Here is a 23,234-nt window from a genome sequence, read left to right on the forward strand (position 1 = left end):
AGATGCATCCCCTCTAGGGTGTCTCCTGCTTCATGCCCTGTGCATGCTGGAATAAGCTTCCGGTACACCGTGACCCTGCGCAGGATAAGCGATCACGGGACGCGGGTGACCGTGACCCGGCGCAGGATAAGCGATCACGGGACGCGGGTGACCGTGACCCTGCGCAGGATAAGCGATCACGGGACGCGGGTGACCGTGACCCGGCGCAGGATAAGCGATCACGGGATGCGGGTGACCGTGACCCTGCGCAGGATAAGCAATCACGGGATGCGGGTGACCGTGACCCTGCGCAGGATAAGCGATCACGGGAGGCGGGTGACGGTGACCCTGCGCAGGATAAGCGATCACGGGACGCGGGTGACCGTGACCCGGCGCAGGATAAGCGATCACGGGACGCGGGTGACCGTGACCCGGCGCAGGATAAGCGATCACGGGATGCGGGTGACCGTGACCCTGCGCAGGATAAGAGATCACGGGACGCGGGTGACCGTGACCCGGCGCAGGATAAGCGATCACGGGATGCGGATAAGCCAACAGCTAATCAGTCGGACACACTGATTATGCATCGGAAAGCACTCATCAGTGACCATTGTTATAAAGACCCTTCATGTCTTTGATGAACAGGACCTCTGCAGTCATGCCGGTCCTGTTGAGGGGCACCTTCTGGCCAGCTGCTCCCAGCTTCCCGTCACTGTCCTGCTCAAATATTCCCTAAATGGATAAAATGGGTTACTTCTCAAATTACATTATAATCCCAGGTTTGCTACTACTGTCAATGGGAAACTCAAAAATATCAGCAAATATAGTTTTTCCCATTCGATGACAAAAATGTCTGGCAACTGTAGTTCTTTTCTGTGTCAATTTTTGAAAAACCAAAAATATTTGGTGCCAAGGCTGAACATCACTTTTTGGTCCAATAAAGGCTTTGGCTGATGTCTAAATATAAAAATCAAAAACTTTATGCAAAATGAGACCATCGGGCCACAAACCGGAGTTATAGCCGGCTGTGCCAAAACACAAGATGGCTGTGAGGAGGCTGTGTCGAAAAAACAATATGCACCGTCCCAAGACCAAGTGGGCAGGTGGTAACCAAGTGGGAATGGAGAGCGGAGTGGAGGGTCCTTCCCTCCCACTGAACGAGTATGGAAAGTTCCACTTCACCGAGGATGAACAAAGAGGAGGTAGAGAGGGAAAGAGAGAATCAGCCTGTGGGTGAGAGGAGAAGGCTGAGATGGACGAGGAGATGGAGCAGGAAGGGGGGGGGGGCTTGAGATACAGAGAGGAGGAGCAGGTGACAGAGAAGGAGAAGGAGGCGGTTAGTGGACAGGAAGAGGGAAAGGTCAATGACCTGGAGAACAGGGGGCTTAGACCACAAGAAAATCACTGTTATTAGAGTCTCACAGGGCTGTGAGCAAACAGAAATGTTCAAAGTAGGAGCAAGTTCTGCTCCGAAAGAAAAGTTTTCATGCAACTGCTTGAGTAATTTTGTGTTTGCGTGTGTGCTTTCAGTTGTTTCTGTGAAAATGTAGTGTTCAACATCCCCTTTATCTGAAATCAGAAGCAGGGTTTCCCAGAAATACACGAGTGAAGTAAAAAACATTTCAGGTCAATAAATTGCTAAGGACTGTGGACTTTAAACTGTGGTGTAGGGCCGTGCGTGAGACCACGCACCCTTACACAGGGAGGGAGAAAGGTCACACACTGCACAGCAGCGCAGGGTGATTCCGATAACTGCTATCAGAGAAAGGAGCCATCGGCAGAATCTCAAAACAACGAATGGCGAATCGCTACACAGAATCCCCCCCCGCCCAAAAAAATGGTGTAACCCTTTGTCCTTCAGCTACAATAGAGAATGGAAACGTGTAAATGAAATTGGAGAAACCCAGTAAATTTGCCCCAATGTCTTTAAATGTATACTTTGTTTCTGTTTCACACATACAGAAGCAAAGAAAGTTCTGGTAAAAGGGGGGGGGGGGGGGGGGGGGGGGGGGTTATCAGGTATATTTATGTGTGTGTCTGTGTGGATTATGTTCATATTACATAGTGAGGAGCACATGTCCCCCACAATGTAACCTGTTTTTTTGAAGTTGTGGGGACCATTTTCAGGTCCTCACAAAGATCTGTGAATGCAATAAATAATTAAAAATGCCAAAAGTCTCATATTTTGTTTGGTTACTTGTGGTTAAGGTTATGGCTGGTAGGAATTAAGGCCGTCATGTTCGGATTATAGTTTTCCCCAAAGAAATGAATGGAGAGTCCCCACAAAGATATAATTATAAACCTGTGTGTGTGTGCAGAAACGTAAATCAACCTGACACTAGTTATTAAATGAGGCATTACGCCTGCTTGTGCCTCCGACGAACACAGGGGGCGCTGTGTGGACGCCGGCAGCGCACGCATGGGACGCACACGTCGTGAGCGTCATCGCAGCGCAGCGCTGGCAGCGTCGACCACGGAAACGGCGGAGCGGCGGGTGAGTACCGGCGACGGGCTGCGTGTCTTCGGGCATGCGCGCGGCGGAAATCCCGAGCCCGGTGCTATGTGGCTGCGGTCTGTCTCTCGTGTTCCCGGTTGTTCGCGCATCGTGGCGTCGGTCTGGTCCATTTAACCGGCTTAACAGTGCCGTTCGCTCTCTTTAAGGCGAAAGGTTACCGTGAATGTTTTGTTTGTTGCTGTTCTTCTGCTTTTTGTACACATGTCTGCACCTATTAAACGGTCCCGCGTACCGAATTTATTTAAACGACTTCATCTCCTCCTCCAGTAATGTTTGCATTAATCACCGGGTACGGACCAGTGCGTAAGGCGTCAACCTCATTCAGAAATGCTAAGTAATACCCACAACCTGGCCAAAAGGCTCAAAAATGTAAAATAAATAATAAACTTTTGATGATTAAATGGTCTGATGTTTGTACGGATTAATAAATGGCCGAAATATTTCTAGGTAATATTAGAGCCACGGTAGTGTACCGGTACTGATGTTTGATCATTTATTCTGGGCACGGTGTGGGCGGACTGCTAACTAAACTAAGGTTTATTGTATAATAATTAATTATCCGCATGCTTCTCCTGGAATTAAGAAAGTTTCTAGGTAAACTTTCCCGCGTTGTTTTCTGCCGAGTCTCCTTACTGTGTTATATGATTGACTGGAGAAGGTGAAAATGAAGGACCTTTGAACGAAGCACAGCCGAGCGTATACGAAAACTGATGTGGATAAATGTGCCCTTTAGAAGTAAAGTGGTCTATCCCACATTTTTGACCCCTACCCCCTTTTTATTTAATATTTTCAATTGGATTAGTTATTATCTAAGTCATACCTCTGTGCTACCTATGATATATATCAATTATAGGGTATAGGCACACTGATTTTTGCAAAAACTTTCAACTTTGGAGCTCATTTTCTCCCAACTTTGTTTTTGTGGGATAGCCCACTTTACCTCTCAAGGAGACAAATGACGGTGTTGGCAACATGAATAAAGCGATTTTCCTTAGCAACTAAAATGACCTGAGAAAGATTTTTTTCTGCATGTATTTATATTTTAGAATTTTTGTGTCTGCATGTATTTATATATATATATATATATATATATATATATATATATATATATATATATATATATATTCACTCACACATGCATATATTTGATGTGTTTCTGTGTGATACATACGGGGTTTATTTACAGTCAGGGAAAAGCAGAGTGTCCTGCCGTAGGTCTCTGTTTGGGGTGTGGATGCTCTCACACACCCGCCCTGCATCTGCTCTAGGTGCATTTGTCCCGGTCGGTTCCGCGGTTAAAACCATGTCCAGCTGAATGTGTACCCCCACGCTGGACACAGAACGTAGCCCCCCTGACCGTGAGTCCGTTGGCAGGGGGGAGGAATACGGGCATTCATCATCTCCGTCTTCCTGTCTGTTATGTGTCGTATCGAGGGGCTGCTCTTACTCTCAAAAGCTGATCTCCCTCCTCCTCCTCACAAAGTTTTGTTTTGTAACTTTGTAAGAAGTCGTCTCTGTGTCGGGGGGGGGGGGGGGGGATGTAACTATTTTGCCCAATTTCTTCTTAAAATCTGTTGTGGCTTGTGCAGCCGATGTCCCAGAGCTCTAACTGACAGCCTCTTTGGGTATAAATTCTCCTTCTTACACAGTGAACATCCTGACTGCCATCAACATTAAGCAGCTCTTATCGATCCAGGACATTTCTGCCGTATTCTGAGTGCTTCTGCCTTGCTTTCAGGCTTTGTTGTCGGCTTAGAGATGGTGGAGAGAGAGACACGGACGGGATGACTGGTTGGGATGGATTTAGTCGATTTTCCCGAGAACCGGCGTGAATGTTAGTGCTGAGAGAGCTGGACTTGTTCAGAGCTGTTTCCCAGCACTCAGCAGGGGGGTGTCTGTCTCCTGATTGGCGGGTTTCACTGCAAACCGGCACTGTGAGAACCTGTCCTGATGTCTCTGCAGCTGGAGGCCTGCTCTCTCGCTGCTTCATGGGAGCCCGGTTCCCGGAGACGACCACATAACCAGCCTTAGTTTTGGCAGGTGCCATGCATGTATGTGGGACAAGACCCCACACGAGTATATATGCTTTTTTTGGCTCCGTGGATATACCTGACATGATGTGGCTGCCTTTGGAAGTGGGCTTCATGCATTACGGCCTCCCTGTGGCATGTTCCTGTCGTGTTACAGCCCTGCGCACTGTGCCAGCTCGACGTGTTATGGCCTCCCTGTGGCATGTTCCTGCCATGTTACAGCCCTGCGCACTGTGCCAGCTCGACGTGTTACGGCCTCCCTGTGGCATGTTCCTGTCATGTTACAGCCCTGCGCACTGTGCCAGCTCGACGTGTTATGGCCTCCCTGTGGCATGTTCCTGTCGTGTTACAGCCCTGCGCACTGTGCCAGCTCGACGTGTTATGGCCTCCCTGTGGCATGTTCCTGCCATGTTACAGCCCTGCGCACTGTGCCAGCTCGACGTGTTATGGCCTCCCTGTGGCATGTTCCTGCCATGTTACAGCCCTGCGCACTGTGCCAGCTCGACGTGTTACGGCCTCCCTGTGGCATGTTCCTGCCGTGTTACAGCCCTGCGCACTGTGCCAGCTCGACGTGCTACGGCCTCCCTGTGCCATGTTCCTGCCGTGTTACAGCCCTGCGCACTGTGCCAGCTCGACGTGCTACGGCCTCCCTGTGCCATGTTCCTGCCTTGTTACAGTCCTGCACACTGTGCCAGCTCGACGTGCTACGGCCTCCCTGTGCCATGTTCCTGCCTTGTTACAGTCCTGCGCACTGTGCCAGCTCGACGTGCTACGGCCTCCCTGTGCCAAGCTCCTGCCATGTTACAGCCCTGTGCACTGTGCCAGCTCGACGTGCTACGGCCTCCCTGTGGCATGTTCCTGCCGTGTTACAGTCCTGTGCACTGTGCCAGCTCGACGTGTTACGGCCTCCCTGTGGCATGTTCCTGCCGTGTTACAGCCCTGTGCACTGTGCCAGCTCGACGTGTCACGGCCTCCCCGTGGCATGAACCTGCCTGTTACAGCCCTGCGCACTGTGCCAGCTTGACGTGTTACGGCCTCCCTGTGGCATGAACCTGCCTGTTACAGTCCTGTGCACTGTGCCAGCTCGATGTGTTACGGCCTCCCTGTGGCATGTTCCTGCCGTGTTACAGCCCTGTGCACTGTGCCAGCTCGACGTGCTACGGCCTCCCTGTGGCATGTTCCTGCCGTGTTACAGCCCTGTGCACTGTACCAGCTCGACGTGTCACGGCCTCCCCGTGGCATGTCATTGACATCCTGTCCCCTCCCTGCTCTGTTCCCATGACGCATTACAGTAGGGTTGATGGATAATGGCACTGTCTGTTACGACCTGAAACCTGCAGTCTTTGTATAACTTCCAAGCCCCTGTGAAGCTGGTCTTTCAGTTCGGAGCCCAGAATGTGTATTTTGGTGTGTATTTAGGTTTATATGCATGCAGTTTTTATGGAAGTGCCCATGCAGTGATGTTTGGGAAGCTGTCTGCAGGTTATTTTGGGACACTAGTTCTGGAATTGAGCTCTCCAGACAGGGCGCGGCAGCGTGCAACCAGTGGTGTAGACAGTGTGGTGGGGGTGAGGGGCCACTTTCTGCCCTGGAAAGCGCGTGTTCCATGCTGCCGTAAATGCAGAAAGAGGTGGACCTGGTGTGTTATGGAATCTTTCTGCATCCAGATGTTCCAGATGCAGTACAGCAGCTTGCGTTTGGTGGGTGTAGCTGTACTCTGCCTCCATTGATGGATGCCTGGCAGTAATATATCTCTGCGGGATGCAATCCGGGGGTGAACTAAATGCATGCAATTATTTTATATTCAAAGTTTGTTTCTGATGTTTTCTCTCCAGAAGTTACCTGGAAAGCATGGAGGACACCTTCACTCCTCTGGACTGCTTGCTGCCAGCAGGTAACTTCTCTGACTTATTTTGAGCCTGAAAATTAATTCCCTGTATTTTGTCAGAGTAAATTTTTCCTGTGGTTGACTTTGGGTTTTTGGAGACGTGTCACATTCAACAGAAAAGATTGTCAGTTTTTTTTGTCCTTCTGAAATATAAAATGTCTGGTTGTACTTGGTCTGAATATGACCTTTGAGGTCTCACTCTGTAATGTAGATGATAACTAGGGGCCGGGACCCCGAGGAGTGTCGCCGTGTGGTGGGTGTGGCAACGCGCTGCATCAGCACATGCTCCCCAACCTGAGCGGACCGGGGCTATAGATGATGGACGGGACATTGGCCCGGATGCCAGCTTTTCGGTACTATATGGGTGTTTACTTGTGCCCACAATTTGGTAAGCAGATTAGTAGTACAGTACGCTTAAAATATCAATGAGAGGTGCGTTGTGATGCCCAAAAGTTAGAAATCTGTATAAAATCGGCGTATCTTCCTGTATAATAAACCACCAACATCTTTTTACCTTGGTCATCCACAGTATCTCCTCTTTTAAATGATGTTTTTGCTAGGCTCTCCCTTTCTTCACCGCCACTTCTGTGCTTATCACTTTCATCGTAAACCAAAACGGTAGCATGTGGCGCTCCGCTAATCAGTACTCTGCGTACTAAGTTGTGGGCGTAAGTAAAGGTCCGTATAGTACCGAAAAGCTGGCGTCAAGGCAAATGTCATCTAAAGTCCTGGTGACTATTTTGCATGCGTCATACAATCGCAATTATATCACGATGTGATATCTTGCAGCCCTAATGCTATTTGCCTTAGTTGTATGTCGCTTTGGACAAAGGTGTCTGTCAAATGTGAAAAAATGTAAATTTTCAGTTGTCTTTATGTAAGGACTTTGCAGTATAATGATCTCCCCCGCAAACAGAGATCAAACGCCCTCCGCGGTGTGTTATGCTTTAATGTTTTCCTCCTCATTACGAGAGCACTGGAAGCTCTGTTAGAAGATACCTGTGAATGTCAAGGTCAGGGCTCAGGTGCAGCAGCGCATGCTTTGCGCGCAGTAATGAACACGCTGTGAGGCTGGGGATCTCCATCAGGCAGCCACACACTTATTATCGCATTTATCAGGGATGGACTGGGATTAAATTTCGCTTTGGATTTTGGGGCCTCCCACAGCTCCCCCATGATAAATTTTGTTGGCCCACATACGCATCGGCCCTGGATAATGCCTAGGGTGCTAGATGGCCAGTCCAGCCCAGAATATTATTATAATATTTCCCCCCCCCCATCTTAAATCACCTTAAATGATTAAAACGCAAACCCCAGGTACATATGCCTTTTAGACAGCCTGACGCCATAAGTATGCGTGCTGGGGACTGGAAACGCCATCGCTGCATTGGGGGGGTTCACCTTCTTCCCCCTCCGGCAATCCCAGGAGGGCTGCGACCTCATCACGTTCTGGAACTCGTGGAGTCTGCTGTCTGCCATGTGCTAACAAAATAAGTGTGTTCGTTCGCAGGCCACTCTGAGCCCGCCGGGCGTTTGGGCCACCCGACATGCTGTCTGCGATCGGGGTATTTTTATCAAAGCGTTTTAATGAACTGCTGCTACGTTAAACCAGATGAGGTTAAATTGCTTCAGGTGGAGAGTCCACCTCCTGACCCTGAGCATAAGGAGGACCGTAAAAAGCTTTCACCTTTCATGTAGCGTAGTTTAGCAGAAAGGTGGTTAGATATAGAATTCTGTTTGCATTCAGTAGCGTAGGAGCATAAACCCCAGAAACAAATACAAGAGACATTTCTAAGACATAACATGGTGAATAAATAGACAGGATAATATAACTGCAGAGGGCTGTGCATGTGATGTGCAGAGCTGTAACTAGACATGTAACTTGCCGTGGTCTTCTAGGTACTGCCTGGGGGGGTGTCCTGGGGGGTGTCTCATGAAGCAGAACTTCTTGCTTAGCTTGCTTGGATTCAATGTAGTCTAACCTAAATGGACTCTTGTTTGTCTTTGTTCATTTATATTTAGCTCAGGCTACATTAAACCTGACGAATAATCTGGCTAAGCAACAAATCCTGCTTCGTGAAGTGTTTTATGGGTGGGGAGAGGGGGTGGGAAAGATCCCCAGTAGTGCTCCTTAGCACATTGTGGTGGGATGAGCCGCTGGGTATTTGTGCTAAGAGGTGGATTATTAGGGACATGGCAGCCATGCCAAGCTTAACGCCATGCGGGATGCAGGTATCGGGCTTTATTTAAATGGCTGGTATTGGGCTTTATTTAAACAGCAGGTATCGGGCTTTATTTAAACAGCAAGTATCTGGTTTTATGTAAACAGGAAGTATTGGGTTTCATTTAAACAGCAGGTATCGGGCTTTATTTAAATGGCAGGTATCAGGCTTTTTTTAAATGGCAGGTATTGGGTTTTATTTAAACAGCAAGTATCGGGTTTTATTTAAAGGGCAGGTATCGGGATTTATTTAAATGGCAGGTATTGGGCTTTATTTAAACAGCAAGTATCGGGTTTTATTTAAACGGCAGTTATCAGGCTTTATTGAAATGGCAGGTATTGGGCTTTATTTAAACAGCAAGTATCGGGTTTTATTTAAACGGCAGGTATCCGGCTTTATTTAAACGCCAGGTATTTGTCCCCTAAAATAAAGCTGTTTGTATAATATTGCTTTGGATATGGATATCAACTGTATATCCCAGCAGCTTTGGGGAGTATGATGCTTTATTCAATGCTCCGGACTTAATTTTAGCTGTGTGAAAGAGTTTCTTTGAGCCTGATTTGCATAACGTTGGCATTGTCACGGATGAAACATGCCTGTTTTACAGCCTTCTGCTTTAACTTCAGCCCTCTGCTTTGAATGCGGACACTTAATGGGACGGTTTATACAAGCTTGTCCTTGGGGTCTGAACGAGTGGCCGAGGTGCTGGGTTCTTCACCATTTTCAGCAATACTTGTTTTACATTAGTGGTTCGCTTTAATTGGCATCAGAGGGTGATATTTGAATGTGATTTTCACACATTTGTTTAAAGAAGAAATGTTTCCCTAGCAGTTTCTGGTACATCGATGGAGCGGAGGGAAGTTTCACTTGGAAGAGAGAGGGAAGGAGGGATGGGGGAAGGTTGGAGGGATGGAGAAAGAAGAGAGGGAGGGAGGGAAGTGTCGCTTTTGATGGAGGAGAGAGAGAAGGAGGGACTGATGGAGAAGGGAGAGAGGGAAGTGTCACCTATTTGAAGGAGAAAGGGAAGGAGGGAGGGATGGAGAAAGAAGATATGGAATTGTCACCTAGATGGAGGAGGGAGGGAAGGAGGGAGGAATGGAGAAAGAAGGGATGGAATTGTCACCTAGATGGAGGAGGGAGGGAAGGAGGGAGGAATGGAGAAAGAATGGAGGGAGGGAAGTGTCGCTTAGATGGTGGAGAGAGGGAAGGAGGGGGAGATGGAGAAAGAAGGGATGGAATTGTCACCTGAATGGAAGAGAAAGGGAAGGAGGGAGGAATGGAGAAAGAAGGGAGGGAGGGAAGTGTCGCTTAGATGGAGGAGAGTGGGAAGGAGGGAGAGATGGAGAAAGAAGGGATGGAATTGTCACCTGAATGGAAGAGAAAGGGAAGGAGGGAGGAATGGAGAAAGAAGGGAGGGAGGGAAGTGTCGCTTAGATGGAGGAGAGAGGGAAGGAGGGGGAGATGGAGAAAGAAGGGAGGGAGAGAAGTGTTGCTTGGGTTGGGGGGGGGTGTTGCCTGCTCTCCTTTCTTATGCCTAGATTTTTTTAAAAATCCATTGATTTTCCTCATTATGTTTCATCAAAGCAAACAAATCCTGTCAAGTCACGATTACTCTGACCTTCCGGCTAATTAGCCCCAATTCCCAATCTGCTATTGTGTTTATTTAGTTTTGTTAGTTAATCTTCATTTTATTATTACAGGTGGCAGCAATTATCAGCAAATTTTAATCAGACAGCCCTCGTGTGAGTTTGCATGATGCAAACAGCAGTGAAAGTTACCACTGGAGCAAGAATGACTGTTTGAACATTGCAGTGGGGTTGATTTATTATTTTATATCTCGATTAAGAAATTATAAGGCAGTCAGTCTGGATCGGCATCTCTCGGGAATGCCGGTTACGTGCGGACGCATTGCAGCAGGTTTTTGGTGGGAATTTTTATTGGCCCCCGGGTGATGCGACCTGCGACCCCATTCAGAGCCTGTCAGCGGCTGGGGGGGGGCATGCTGGCGCTTGTCTGATTTCCAACAGCAATGTGGATTATTCCTTTGAAATAGTTATATAAGATGGGTTTTTTGTCTCTGGCAATAACCTAGATGTGTGTTTGCGGTAAAAGCATTAAATTGCCCTGTCAGGAGAGGTACTGTGATTCCTGTCAGACTCCGAAAAGGCGAAGGAGATGCTCTGTCAGAGCTACAGCCTCTCCAGGCCCTTCATTGTGCGATTGATTTAGTGTCAGTTCAGGGAAAACTCATCAGTTTTGGGGCATTGCATGCCTCTTAAAAAAAACATAATTCCCTTAATTTGTGCAGAAGTATCTCTGCAGAATTAACTCTGGTGTATTAAGACAGCAAATTCTCAGAGGAGCCACTGTAAGGGAATTGTTTTTTTAGTAATAGTGGTATTTAAATGTTTAATGATGAACAATTTGTAGCAGTTGTGTGTTTAATTTCCTCTGTATTTGTATGTTGTTTGAAACAGAATGCAGTTATAAAATCTCTTTACATCCTCCTTTTCCTCCCATCAGGAAAACAGAAGATCTGCTTATTGATCCTTAACCAGCCACTGGATGCAGACTATCTACACGTGCTTTGGAAGAAAGGTATCATAACCCTAACCCTTCACATCATTATTAACAATGAGGTCTTTGATGGCTAAAGATTATCAGTCAAGCAAGTCTAAGTTCTCTCAGCAAAGGACAGCAGATTGGCGATTTATGGCGATTAGTGTGGTATGTTCACAGTCAAATGTCCGGAGCCATGAGGCAGAAATAACAGCATCACCGTTTTGGAGATCAAGGCCGAGAATAACTGCACTGAGCCTTAAGCCATAAATTGCCCTGTGACACAATTTTGCTTAGGTTGCAGTGCACAAAGGACGCAGAATTTAATTATCACGGATGGGATGTTGTGAACGTAATTCAGGCAGATCGCGATATTAATCCATATTAATCCTCTGGTACTCTCTGCACTTGGTAGGAGTAGATAATGCAGCAGCAAGTGGAGCAGAGTAGCTGAAATGGTTATCTGCATGGCCAGACGATTCGAACTGGGGGACACTTGGCGTTTGTCAGAAATCCCGGTTTGCGGATTCAATTATGGTGCCTGTGTCAATTTTGTGGTGTTTATCAGTTTTGACTGCAGCGGAAAACTTGCAGGTCTTGCAAAGTTCTGTATGGAAACTGGAATCCTGCTCAGCCCCCATAAGGAGCTTGAGTTTCAGGACTAACCAGGAGACGTCTGATGTGGACTGGGTGACAGGCAGCCCGAGCTGGACGTAGCACGGCTACAGGGGAAGGCGTGGCCTGGCCGGCTTTGACGTCCTCGTCTTGGACTAACCAGGAGACGTCTGATGCGGGCTGGGAGACAGGCAGCCCGGGCTGGACGCAGTACGGCTACAGGGGAAGGCGTGGCCTGGCCGGCTTTGATGTCCTCGTCTTAGACTAACCAGGAGACGTCTGATGCGGGCTGGGTGACAGGCAGCCCGGGCTGGACGCAGTACGGGTACAGGGGAAGGCGTGGCCTGGCCGGCTTTGACGTCCTCGTCTTGGACTAACCAGGAGACGTCTGATGCGGGCTGGGTGACAGGCAGCTCGGGCTGGACGTAGCACGGCTACAGGGGAAGGCACGGCCTGGCCGGCTTTGATGTCCTCGTCTTGGACTAACCAGGAGACGTCTGATGTGGGCTGGGTGACAGGCAGCCCGAGCTGGACGTAGCACGGCTACAGGGGAAGGTGTGGCCTGGCCGGCTTTGACGTCCTCGTCTTGGACTAACCAGGAGATGTCTGATGCGGGCTGGGTGACAGGCAGCCCCGGCTGGATGCAGTACGGCTACAGGGGAAGGCGTGGCCTGGCCGGCTTTGGCGTCCTCGTCTTGGACTAACCAGGAGACGTCTGATGCGGGCTGGGTGACAGGCAGCCCGGGCTGGACGCAGTACGGCTACAGGGGAAGGCGTGGCCTGGCCGGCTTTGATGTCCTCGTCTTAGACTAACCAGGAGACGTCTGATGCGGGCTGGGTGACAGGCAGCCCGAGCTGGACGCAGTACGGCTACAGGGGAAGGCGTGGCCTGGCCGGCTTTGATTTCCTCGTCTTAGACTAACCAGGAGACGTCTGATGGCGGCTGGGTGACAGGCAGCCCGGGCTGGACGCAGTACGGCTACAGGGGAAGGCGTGGCCTGGCCGGCTTTGACGTCCTCGTCTTGGGCTGTGAACTGTGCCAGTGACCTTGCAGAAGTGCTGCCTCTCCGACGGCGCTTCTGAAGCTCCTGGGTCCCTTTCAGTGCTGGTCAGACGCTCACTGCCGTCCTACCCGCACCACCCTCGCTTCAGACTCATGGGTTTTCTTGAGAGGGATGATGTCTATTTTGCTTTGGACCTGGGGCACTAATTATACAAGCCCAGCCTGCCTGAACAGCTGTTCATGTTTCTGTATGATGCTGCCAGTGGACATATGAGGCTTCTAAACCAGCAGTGGGTGGGACTATTGTGTCCCGTTCACCCCTGATTGGTGGAACCCAATTCCCCTTAGTGACGCTATTGGTTTCCTTTGGGAAGAACGAGGCAGTGATTGGCTGACTGAAATTCCTCCTGTTTTGAATCCTCCCGTTTTCTTGTGTATTGTTACCCAGTATCTTTTGTCTGTGTAATATGATCATTTTTTCTAACCCAATGAAGTGATGCATGGAACACAAAATGCTAACTGGGGAGAACAGATCTGTGATTATTCTCTAAGGGTTACTGTCCCATGCGCTGAGTGAGGCATGCGGTATGTAAACTATCTGTCTTTGTACACCGTTACATTCATTTTCAGGAAATATCAGATAGCTTGATGCTAAGCTAAAAAGTGGAGGGGAAGTTTCAAATTTCTGGTTAAAAATTCCCAGAATAGTCTGGGAAATCTGACATAAATAATGTATAGACTTAAATGCATTAATACAGCTCTGGAAAAAATTAAGAGACCACAATTTTTTGTTTCACTCATTTCTCAATTTAAGGCTGTGCGTCTTTGAATAATATATATTGTTTGCTTCATGGGACTTCAGTCCTGCTTCTAAAGAGCCTGACACACACTGTCCTAGCAGTGCACTGCACACCTGCACTTAATGTTTCCTACTCCTTTTGAAGGTCACTTAATGTCATCCTAAGAGTCATGAGAAACTGTCGAATAAGTTAAATCATCTCCGGCATTAAGAAGTCACTTCCGCCATTGTAGTGAAGCCGTCTGCCAGCAGAACCACGATTAAACCAGGGTTTATAAAGGCAAATAATCTAAACATATAGACTGATCTCTTAATTATTTCCAGAGCTATATGTATTTAACAGGTTTTTGCCCAGAAAATGTGAGACATGGCAACAGAATAAAAAATTTATATTTGGCTTATTAGGGGTGGTGCAGTGCTTAGCACTGTTGCCTCACACCTCTGGGTCCAGGGTTTGAATCTCCGCCATGGCTCTATGTGTGTGGAGTTGGCATGTTTTCCCCGTGTCATCATGGGGTTTCTTTTGGGTTCTCCGGTTTCCCCCCCACAGCCCAAAAACATGTTTTAGCGAATGGTGTATGAATGTGCCCTGCGACGCCCTGCCAAGGCTGGGTCATCACCATCCACAGCCAGCAGAAATATTTATTTGCTCAGAGGACACCTTTGTCCACTGCAATTTTGCAGCCGGAATTTTGCAGCAATAACTGAGATGGAGGACCTTCCAAGCTAAAGCTGTCCTGTTTGGAAAGTGATATCCTGGGGTTACCAGGTGCTGTGACCGCAATGCTGCGTGGTGTTCCTGGGCAGGAGAGCGAGGATGGGGGGCTTCGGCGTGGTGCGGGGGCTCTGGCATGTCCTGCCATTAGTAAGAAATTTCCGTCAGTTCGTCAAACATTTGTCGTCCTGACGCTTGTGCTGGAAGGTGAGCCAGGCGGCACTCCTGTGGTTCATTTCATTATTCTTTGTCACTCTCTCTCTGGCTAATTGGTGCCCAGGGTCCTGAGGAAGCATGACAGTAATGCAGTCTCCTCTCTGAAGGTGTTTACACAGGCCTGCGAAATAGGGGCCAGAATGCAACCTCTTCCATAAATTTATTGGATGATCAAGGTATGGAACATCCTAAAAGCGATTCCCCTGTAGCCCATTACTGGGTGTTATTAGATTTTTTATTGGTTTGGTGGGAAGCAGTATGACAGCCATCCCATCATGAGCGATCACCCCGGTGCTCCTCCCCCTGTTGCCATTTGTGACGCCATTAAAGTCTTAATTCAGTAAAAAAAATATTGTAAATATGCATTCATTTTCCTGGAACAACCCAGGATGGGGGGTCAGCCCATCGCAGGGCATACTCACACACCAGTCACTCACACATGCACACCTACGGGCAATTAAGCAACTCCAATGAGCCTCAGCATTTTTTTGGACTGTGGGGGGAAACCGGAGTACCCGGAGGAAACCCCACGACGACACGGGGAGAACATGCAAACTCTGCACACATGTGACCCAGGCGGAGACTCGAACCCGGGTCCCAGAGGTGTGAGGCAACAGTGCTAACCACTGCACCACCATGACACCCCATATTCTAAATATATTCATTAAAAAAATCATTATCATATTCATTTGTTTGCAATCAGTCTAAAAAATGCATATCACATTAGAAACATCTAGTCATTTTAAGTAAAACATTCATTTCAAGTACTCAACTGAAACTCAAATTATAGTTCTAAAACAGCTGTTCTGAGTTAAAAAGTTCATTGACAAGCAGTCTCACTGGATTCTTTTTAATTAATAACACCAAATATTTGTGTTAATTATCCATTGTCAGAATTAAAAATGACAATATAAAGAAATAAAAAGATAATGTCTGTGCAGAAGAGATGTGCAGGTATGTTAAACATTGCCTTTCAATGCGTTTTTGTTATGAAATCCATACGCAACCTTTTTATAGAATTAAGCATGTCCCAAGACATTCTGTGAGCACTGTACTTTCTTATAAAGAACTGTGCATAGTACTAAAGAATAATGTTTGATGATATTTATGTTGGTATAAAACTGTAATATTATGCCTGTCGAAGTGTGTTAGTTTGGCATTTTCGAAGCCTCTCCAAAAGCATTTGAAGTAACCATCCAGAATAGCCCTGTGTTGGTTGATCTTTAGCGAACCACGTTTGGCTGATCAATACCTCATCACCTTAAGCTAAGTGAGCAGGTGGTGAAATATAAGGAAGGCATGGAGTGGCTGGATGTTCATCTGGGGTTTGGGGTCTGGGGTCTGAAGTGGCATTCGTCTGGGGTTTGGCGTCTGGGGGCTGAGGTGGCATTCGTCTGGGGTTTGGGGTCTGAGGTCTGAAGTGGCATTCGTCTGGGGTTTGGCGTCTGGGGGCTGAGGTGGCATTCGTCTGGGGTTTGGGGTCTGAGGTCTGAAGTGGCATTCGTCTGGGGTTTGGGATCTGGGGGCTGAGGTGGCATTCGTCTGGGGTTTGGGGTCTGGGGTCTGAAGTGGCATTCGTCTGGGGTTTGGCGTCTGGGGGCTGAGGTGGCATTCGTCTGGGGGCTGAGGTGGCATTCGTCTGGGGTTTGGCGTCTGGGGGCTGAGGTGGCATTCGCCTGGGGTTTGGGGTCTGAAGTGGCGTTCGTCTGGGGTTTGGGGTCTGGGGCCTGAGGTGGCATTCGTCTGGGGTTTGGGATCTGGGACCTGAAGTGGCATTCGTCTGGGGTTTGGCGTCTGGGGGCTGAGGTGGCATTCGTCTGGGGTATGGGGTCTGGGGACTGAGGTGGCATTCGTCTGGGGTTTGGCGTCTGGGGGCTGAGGTGGCATTCGTCTGGGGTTTGGGGGCTGAGGTGGCATTCGTCTGGGGTTTGGGGTCTGAGGCAGCATTCGTCTGGGGTTTGGGGCCTGAGGCAGCGTTTGTCTGGGGTTTGGGTTTCTGGGGCCTGAGGTGGTGTTCATTTAGGGTCTGGGGCCTGAGGTGGTGTTCGTCTGGGGTTTGGGGCCTGAGGCAGCATTTGTCTGGGGCCTGAGGTGGTGTTCGTCTGGGGTTTGGGGCCTGAGGCAGCGTTTGTCTGGGGCCTGAGGTGGTGTTCGTCTGGGGTTTGGGTTTCTGGGGCCTGAGGCAGCATTTGTCTGGGGTTTGGGGCCTGAGGCGGCGTTCGTCTAGCCATCCATCAAGATAAAGATAAAGCTTTTTTGAGAAAACAAGAAATTCAGATTTTTTGTGCCATTGGTTCATTTGCATGCATTCTGGTGTTAAATAGTGTTTTTGAGCAAAAATATACTTGCTACCCAGATTTCTTTAACTGCCTGAGACACTTGCACAATAAGATATATGTGTGTGTATACAAGTATATATAATAGATATATAAGAAAACACATGTATATGTAACACATACAAAAACCCTGTGGCTGTGGGTCCGCCTGACTGGTAAATCAGGGTTACCTTCCAGCTTCAGCGTCCTTGATGAACTGTCTCTGAATTGCGGGTCACGTGCTGATGTCACCGCAGGGCCCCCAATGCGGGTTTATGAAATGGGGCCCCAGACCTTTTCCCTTTAAAGACCCTTGACTGGTGAGTCGTCTCCTGCTGTGGGAGAGCGGGGCCCGTCTCTGGCCGACGTCGTGTCCCTCTCAGTGCTCGAGGACCGGGGAGAATGTGATACAGATCACGGAGAACGCTGCCGGAACACGAGCCTGCGGAGCTCAGCGGGGCCCCTGAGGCTTTGACAGGACCTGAGCCAAATGTTTAAAGCATGGAGGGTACCGTCCAGATCAAGACTGAATCAAGAAGTTATAATAGTATCCTGATCTGCATGAAATCTGTGCAAAACATCCCAGCTGTGAAGCGTAATTCCAGGATCTTCTGTCCGTCGCAACCTAAACAAAATTGCCTTATGGGGCAGTTTAGTTAAGGCTCAATCTTGATCTCCTGCAGGCTGCAAGTTAGACACATAGTCTGATTTTTAAAGGAATCATTCAGACAGTTTAAGCTATAAACGTATACTCTCCTCAAGATGGATAGTCTCGTCACGGTGTCACCCGCTTTGAAAACATGAAGTTCACTGCAGGTCTGCACTAAGAGCTGTAATGCTGTCGTTACAAACTGCCTTTTCCTCACGCCCTGCCCTCGTACCCTCAGCCGTGATAAGGGCGTGTGCAGATGGCGCGGCCAACCAGCTGTACCGCGCCACCGACGGCCACAGGGACAGGTGAGTGACACTCCGTTATCTCCGCCCTCTGCTCCTGTGAGGAGCAGAGTGTCCTGTAGTCACTGCAAGCGTAATCATCCAGGGTTTATAATCATCTTAGGGTTCTCCTGACTGTTGCTGCGGGTTCACGTGAGAATAGGGATTAGTTTTAACTCCAGCTTTTTCATTTGCTTTGAGTCTAATTAGAATTTTTAATTTCTTTCTATTTTCCCGGATTAAACTGTAAAATCAGCCAGTGGCAGTGTCCTATCTGGGACTCCTGCCACCTTACCCTTAAGCAGTAATGTCCTTTTACCTAGAATAAGCTCTGACAGGTCTGTCTGGCGCCCCTAGCAAATGGACATGTGCCTTTTGGGGGGCTGGGGTCTCCTCCATAGATTTCGCTGGCCAAGGTGCGGAAGCAGATTTTGAGGAGAGCTATGTCCCATATCAGTAAGAAAAAAATTTCAGGTGGGTGGTTCAAACCGGTTTTTACTACACGGACACGTTCTTGTCCTCTTGTGGTGTTATCGCTAAAGTAAGCAGTTATTGAATGAGTTTAAAGTTAGCAAGCACTTAGGAGGACGAAAATATCCTTTGGAAACACTCATTCAACGAATCATTAAATTTACCCTATGATTTTGCACTGTTAATTTCTGAAGTGATTGACTGAAGGAACAGAGGAAAGTTTAAATTTGGCTACTTTATTTAGATGATTATATGGTTGCTAAATTGTCTTATGTAAGTAACTTACGTAAGTAAGATTGTCTACCCTAAGTGAAAGCCTGTGCACAGTTCCAAGCAGGTCAAAAGCGTGTAATTCTTACTAAAACCCATTCTGAGGTATACGTGTTTTATTTTTCAAGGTTTGAATAGTCAGTTTATCATATTATGGGCCATAATTGATTTCAGTCAAATGCAAATGTTTATTTCTGGCTTGTTCTGTTAATAATGTACTAAAATATGTATACATGTTCAGTATATTCTGCACTCTGTAGCTGTAGTTATGTAGTTTTTAAATGCACACAATGTTCGACTTGGTTTTGACTTGCCTCCTTTTTAAGTTTTGCAGAATTTAGTGTAGAATCATAAACCTCATATTCTAACCGCCTTTCCTGCCGGTTTGGTTTGTGCATGCATGTCCAGTCTGCTGGAGAGCCGAGCCCTGTGACCGCTGAGTTTCTCCCTGGGTAATCAGGCTCTGTGACCACCAAGTTTCTCTTCGAATAACTGAGCCCTGTGGCCGGGGGGTTTCTCCTGGGGTAACTGGGCCCTGTGGCGCTGTTTCTTCTGGGGTAACTGGGCGCTGTGGTCACTGAGTTTCTCCCAGGGTAACCGGGCCCTTTAGCTGCCAGATTTTTTCCTGAGGTAACTGGGCCCTGTGTCCGCTGAGTTTCTCCTGGGGTAACTGGACCCTGTGGCGCTGAGTCTTTCTTGGGGTAACCGGGCTCTCTGGCCACTGAGTTTCTCCCTAGGTAATCAGGCCCTGTGGCTGCCAAGTTTCTCCCAGATTAACTGAGCCCTGTGGCCATGGGGTTTCTCCTGGGGTAACTGGGCCCCGTGGAGCTGTTTCTCCTGGGATAACTGGGCCCTGTGGTCACTGGGTTTCTAGCGGGGTAACCGGCCCTTTGGCTGCCCAATTTTTCCCAAGGTAATTTTTCCAGGCCCTGTGACTGCTGGGTTTCTCCTGGGGTAACTTGGCCCTGTGGTGCTGAGTTTTTCCTGGGATAACCAGACCCTGTGGCCACTGGGTTTTTCCTTGGGTAACCAGACCCCATGGCCGCCAGGTTTCTCCTGGGGTAACTGGGTCCTGTGGCCATTGGATTTCTCCTGGAGTAACTAGGCCCTGTGGCCACTGCGTTTCTCCTTGGGTAACCAGGCCCTGTGGCCACTGCGTTTCTCCTTGGGTAACCAGGCCCTGTGGCCGCCAGGTTTCTGCCTGAATAACTGAGCCCTGTGGCTGCCGGGTTTCTCCCAGGTTAACCTGGCCCTGTGGCTCCTGGGTTTCTCCTGGGATAAAGCCAAGTGAGGAGGCTGCTGGAGCTTACGATGTCATCGGAATAGTGCTGCTGTCCTTCATTACTTTGCCTTTCTACTATGTAATGAGTGACCATTAAGTTGACGTTTGGCATTTCTGAAATGAGGGAAGGACTCAAGGTTACTCACAAGCTACTCACAGGCTAGTTATGGGTATACCTGTTATATTTACCTGTTAATTTTTTTATTTTAGCTTTCTCCCCCCTCCCCTTACAAATTTTATAAAGGAAACCAGGGAAGCAGCGCTTAATAAATATAATTAAAAATTGCATAATTAAAAATACATAACAATGAGCTTACTGAGCCTTCATCTGATAAACCCTGCCCCTGATAATAACCCCCCCCCCCACCATAGTATCTCCTGTGGGGGGACCTCACTGAGTGGACAGTGCTGCCTGCTGCAGGTATAATCAGCGGTGTGATATATGACAGAGGAGTGGAAAGCAGCCTGGAAGCCTGTGTTTACTGCTCACTCCGTTATGTAGGCCCCGGGCACGGATGAGTCGTTGGCGCTCCCCGCGGTCTCCAAGACGCTCCAGGCAATGGGCTGGCCAGCGAGGCGCAGGCCTTGAAGCCCCTGAAAACCTCAGAAGTGGCTTTTATTTAGACCTTTTGGAGCTGGTGCCTTGCAAATGCTTCTTAGCACAGAGGAGTTAGGGGACCCCTGAAGGAATTGCTGCTGTTTTTTTTGGTCCTTCCCTCTTTTCAAGGCTGAATTGTGAACTTGGCTGTTTTTCTTGAGCAGTGAGAAATCTTTCATTACATAGTGACTTTGAAATGCTTGGGTAAGGGATAAGTATTCCTCCCTTAGTCTCCTTTTATTTCCCGTTCCCTAGTGAATAGTTGTACTTATATTTATCAGGATAGATGGTATACATTTTTTATGCCTGTATTTTCCTTATTCCTACCATGTGGCATTGGGTAGTGTATGTTACGAATCTTCTTTCTTATAAGTTGAATGATGATGTAGCCTGTGGAGAATCTTACAGAAAAACGGAGGAGGAGGGTTTGCATTCAAAAGGAAAAATCTGGGAACTATTTGCATCAAAAGCAAATGGTTTAGTCCCGAGAAGAGAGACAGCTAATGGGCTGTTTAATAGTCTTATGTTTAGTCCTAATTTCAGCCCTTTTTCAGGTGTCCTTGCTTAATAAGGCGTATAGTCTTAATGGTTGACGCCGTGCTGGCCTGATGCGAGCCTTTTGGCGCATCGCTGTGGTGACAATGCTGTCACACGCAGTGTGGCATGCAATGAAAGTGTACCTGTCAACATGTAGCATGTTTCAGTGAAATCCTGAACAGTATGTACCTTTTAACACCAGGCTATATTGATCTCCAGTGTGTCAGTGTGGTCATACAGCATTGTGATGCGTAATAATGCATTATTATTCTTGAATAAGCCAGCCATACGTATCTGTAAACTTAATGATCGTTATCCTAAGGGTGCGATGCTTTTTTGCAGGCTGTAAGTGAGGTTTGAGCTACGGCTCCACACATGCTGCTCATTGCACCCTGTCTCATGTTGCACGAGGTTGTAACGTGTTATGCATGCGTTCCGGGACAGCGTGATGTCGTGATGAAAAATGGCTACCGGAAGCAAATTTTATGGAATGGAGTGAATCCGGCCAGGTGCCGCTAGCAGGCGGCCCGGCTTGGGCGCTCGCCGCTGGTGCCAGCCGTCTCTCTGCCGGTTGCCACGCTTGTTGTTGTGACATGATTTGCGACCACGGTACCCCGCAGTTAAAACATGTCAACAAGCGCTCTCCGTTACATTCTGCACTACCTAACTCCATAGCAGGCCTCATCTGTGCAGCTCAGGGAGCAACACTGCGCAGGCCAGCTTATTATTTTTTTAATTAAAATAGTTTTTTTTAATAAGGTGATACTTTATTAACCTCTGGTGGAAATTTGGTATATTTTATTAATAAATTATATATATATATATGTACTGACATACTGCATCTCTGTGCACACACACTGAATGACCAACATATCAGGTACGCACGCTCATTAACGCAAACAGCCGGTGACTCCAAACAGCCAATCATCTGGCTGCAGTTCAATACATACAAGATACAGATGGGGCGAAGGTTCAGCTGCATCGCGTTACATTTATTTAGCAGAACAGTTGAGGATCAGAGAGCAGGGTCAACCAATATCCATGGAGCAATTGGGGTCATGAGACCGGCGGCAAAATCACTGCCCAGCCATGGGATTCAAACCACCCACCTTCCGATTACAAGCAGGAGCTCTAAACCCACAGAGCTGCACACTAGCTACTACCACGCTACACAACAGAAGAGCTAATACAGAAATACTACAATACGCAACCATTATATGTTTTCCTTATGTGACCCCAGGCAGTATGTAATTAAATATATTTATAATATTTCATTTTTTATGTATAGGGGTGGCATGGTGGTGCAGTGGTTAGCACTGTTGCCTCACACCTCTGGGAGTAGGTGGCACAGTGTTGCAGTGGTTAGCACTGTCAATGCTAACATAGAGACGCAGTATGTCAGTACAGAGAGATCCTCTGATCACGCCAAAATGTACCATGTCAGTACACTTTCAATGAGAGATCCTCTGACCACACGGAGATGTGCTGTGTCAGTACACTGTCAATGAAAGGTCCTCTGACCACACCATGTCAGTACCAACCTGAATAGGAATCCAAGCAGGTCACAGGCATACCAATCCAAATGGGAATGCAGGCGGGTCACAGGCATACCAACCCGAATGGGAATGCAAGTGGGAATAGGATTCCAAGCAGCCCAGGGTCCTATCAGCCAGAATGGGAATCCAAGCAGCCCAGGGTCCTATCAGCCAGAATGGGAAACCAACCGGGTCATGGACCTACCAATCGGAATAGGATTCCAAGCAGCCCAGGGGCTCTACCAGCCAGAATGGGAATCCAAGCAGCCCAGGGGCTCTACCAGCCAGAATGGGAATCCAAGCAGCCCAGGGGCTCTACCAGCCAGAATGGGAATCCAAGCAGCCCAGGGGGTCTACCAGCCGGAATGGGAATCCAAGCAGCCCAGGGGCTCTACCAGCCAGAATGGGAATCCAAGCAGCCCAGGGGCTCTACCAGCCAGAATGGGAATCCAAGCAGCCCAGGGGCTCTACCAGCCAGAATGGGAATCCAAGCAGCCCAGGGGGTCTACCAGCCGGAATGGGAATCCAAGCAGGCTCCAGAAGAATGTGATCAAAATCTCTAAATGCAAGATTGCTGCATGTTTCTGCAGTATTTGTTAGGCCTTGATGGCTGCATATGTTCACAAATGCTTGAGCTAAGCAAGACTAAAAATGGCTGTATTTTTGCATGACCTTTGCGTATCCCTGCCTGTATCCTGTGCTTCCTGGGATGGGTTCAGGGCATTCGCTCAGGATGAGAAGTTACAGAAAAT

The 23,234-nt window shown here is 48.2% G+C and overlaps 1 protein-coding gene across 2 annotated transcripts in view; it reads left to right on the forward strand.

Moving 5' to 3' along the window:
- The first annotated feature begins 2,376 nt into the window (after positions 1–2,376).
- Positions 2,377–23,234, forward strand: part of LOC125725345 (thiamin pyrophosphokinase 1-like) — a 48,048-nt gene continuing 27,190 nt past the window's right edge. For both annotated transcript variants that reach the window (XM_049002210.1, XM_049002211.1), the window contains exons 1-4: positions 2,377–2,473; positions 6,360–6,418; positions 11,158–11,232; positions 17,744–17,813. In XM_049002210.1, coding sequence (XP_048858167.1) covers positions 6,376–6,418; positions 11,158–11,232; positions 17,744–17,813 — 188 coding nt within the window. In that variant the 5' untranslated portion in view covers positions 2,377–2,473; positions 6,360–6,375. The remainder of the gene's footprint in view (positions 2,474–6,359; positions 6,419–11,157; positions 11,233–17,743; positions 17,814–23,234) is intronic.

Source organism: Brienomyrus brachyistius, unplaced genomic scaffold (genome assembly GCF_023856365.1).
Source record: "Brienomyrus brachyistius isolate T26 unplaced genomic scaffold, BBRACH_0.4 scaffold65, whole genome shotgun sequence".
In the NCBI taxonomy this organism is placed as follows: Eukaryota; Metazoa; Chordata; class Actinopteri; order Osteoglossiformes; family Mormyridae; genus Brienomyrus; species Brienomyrus brachyistius.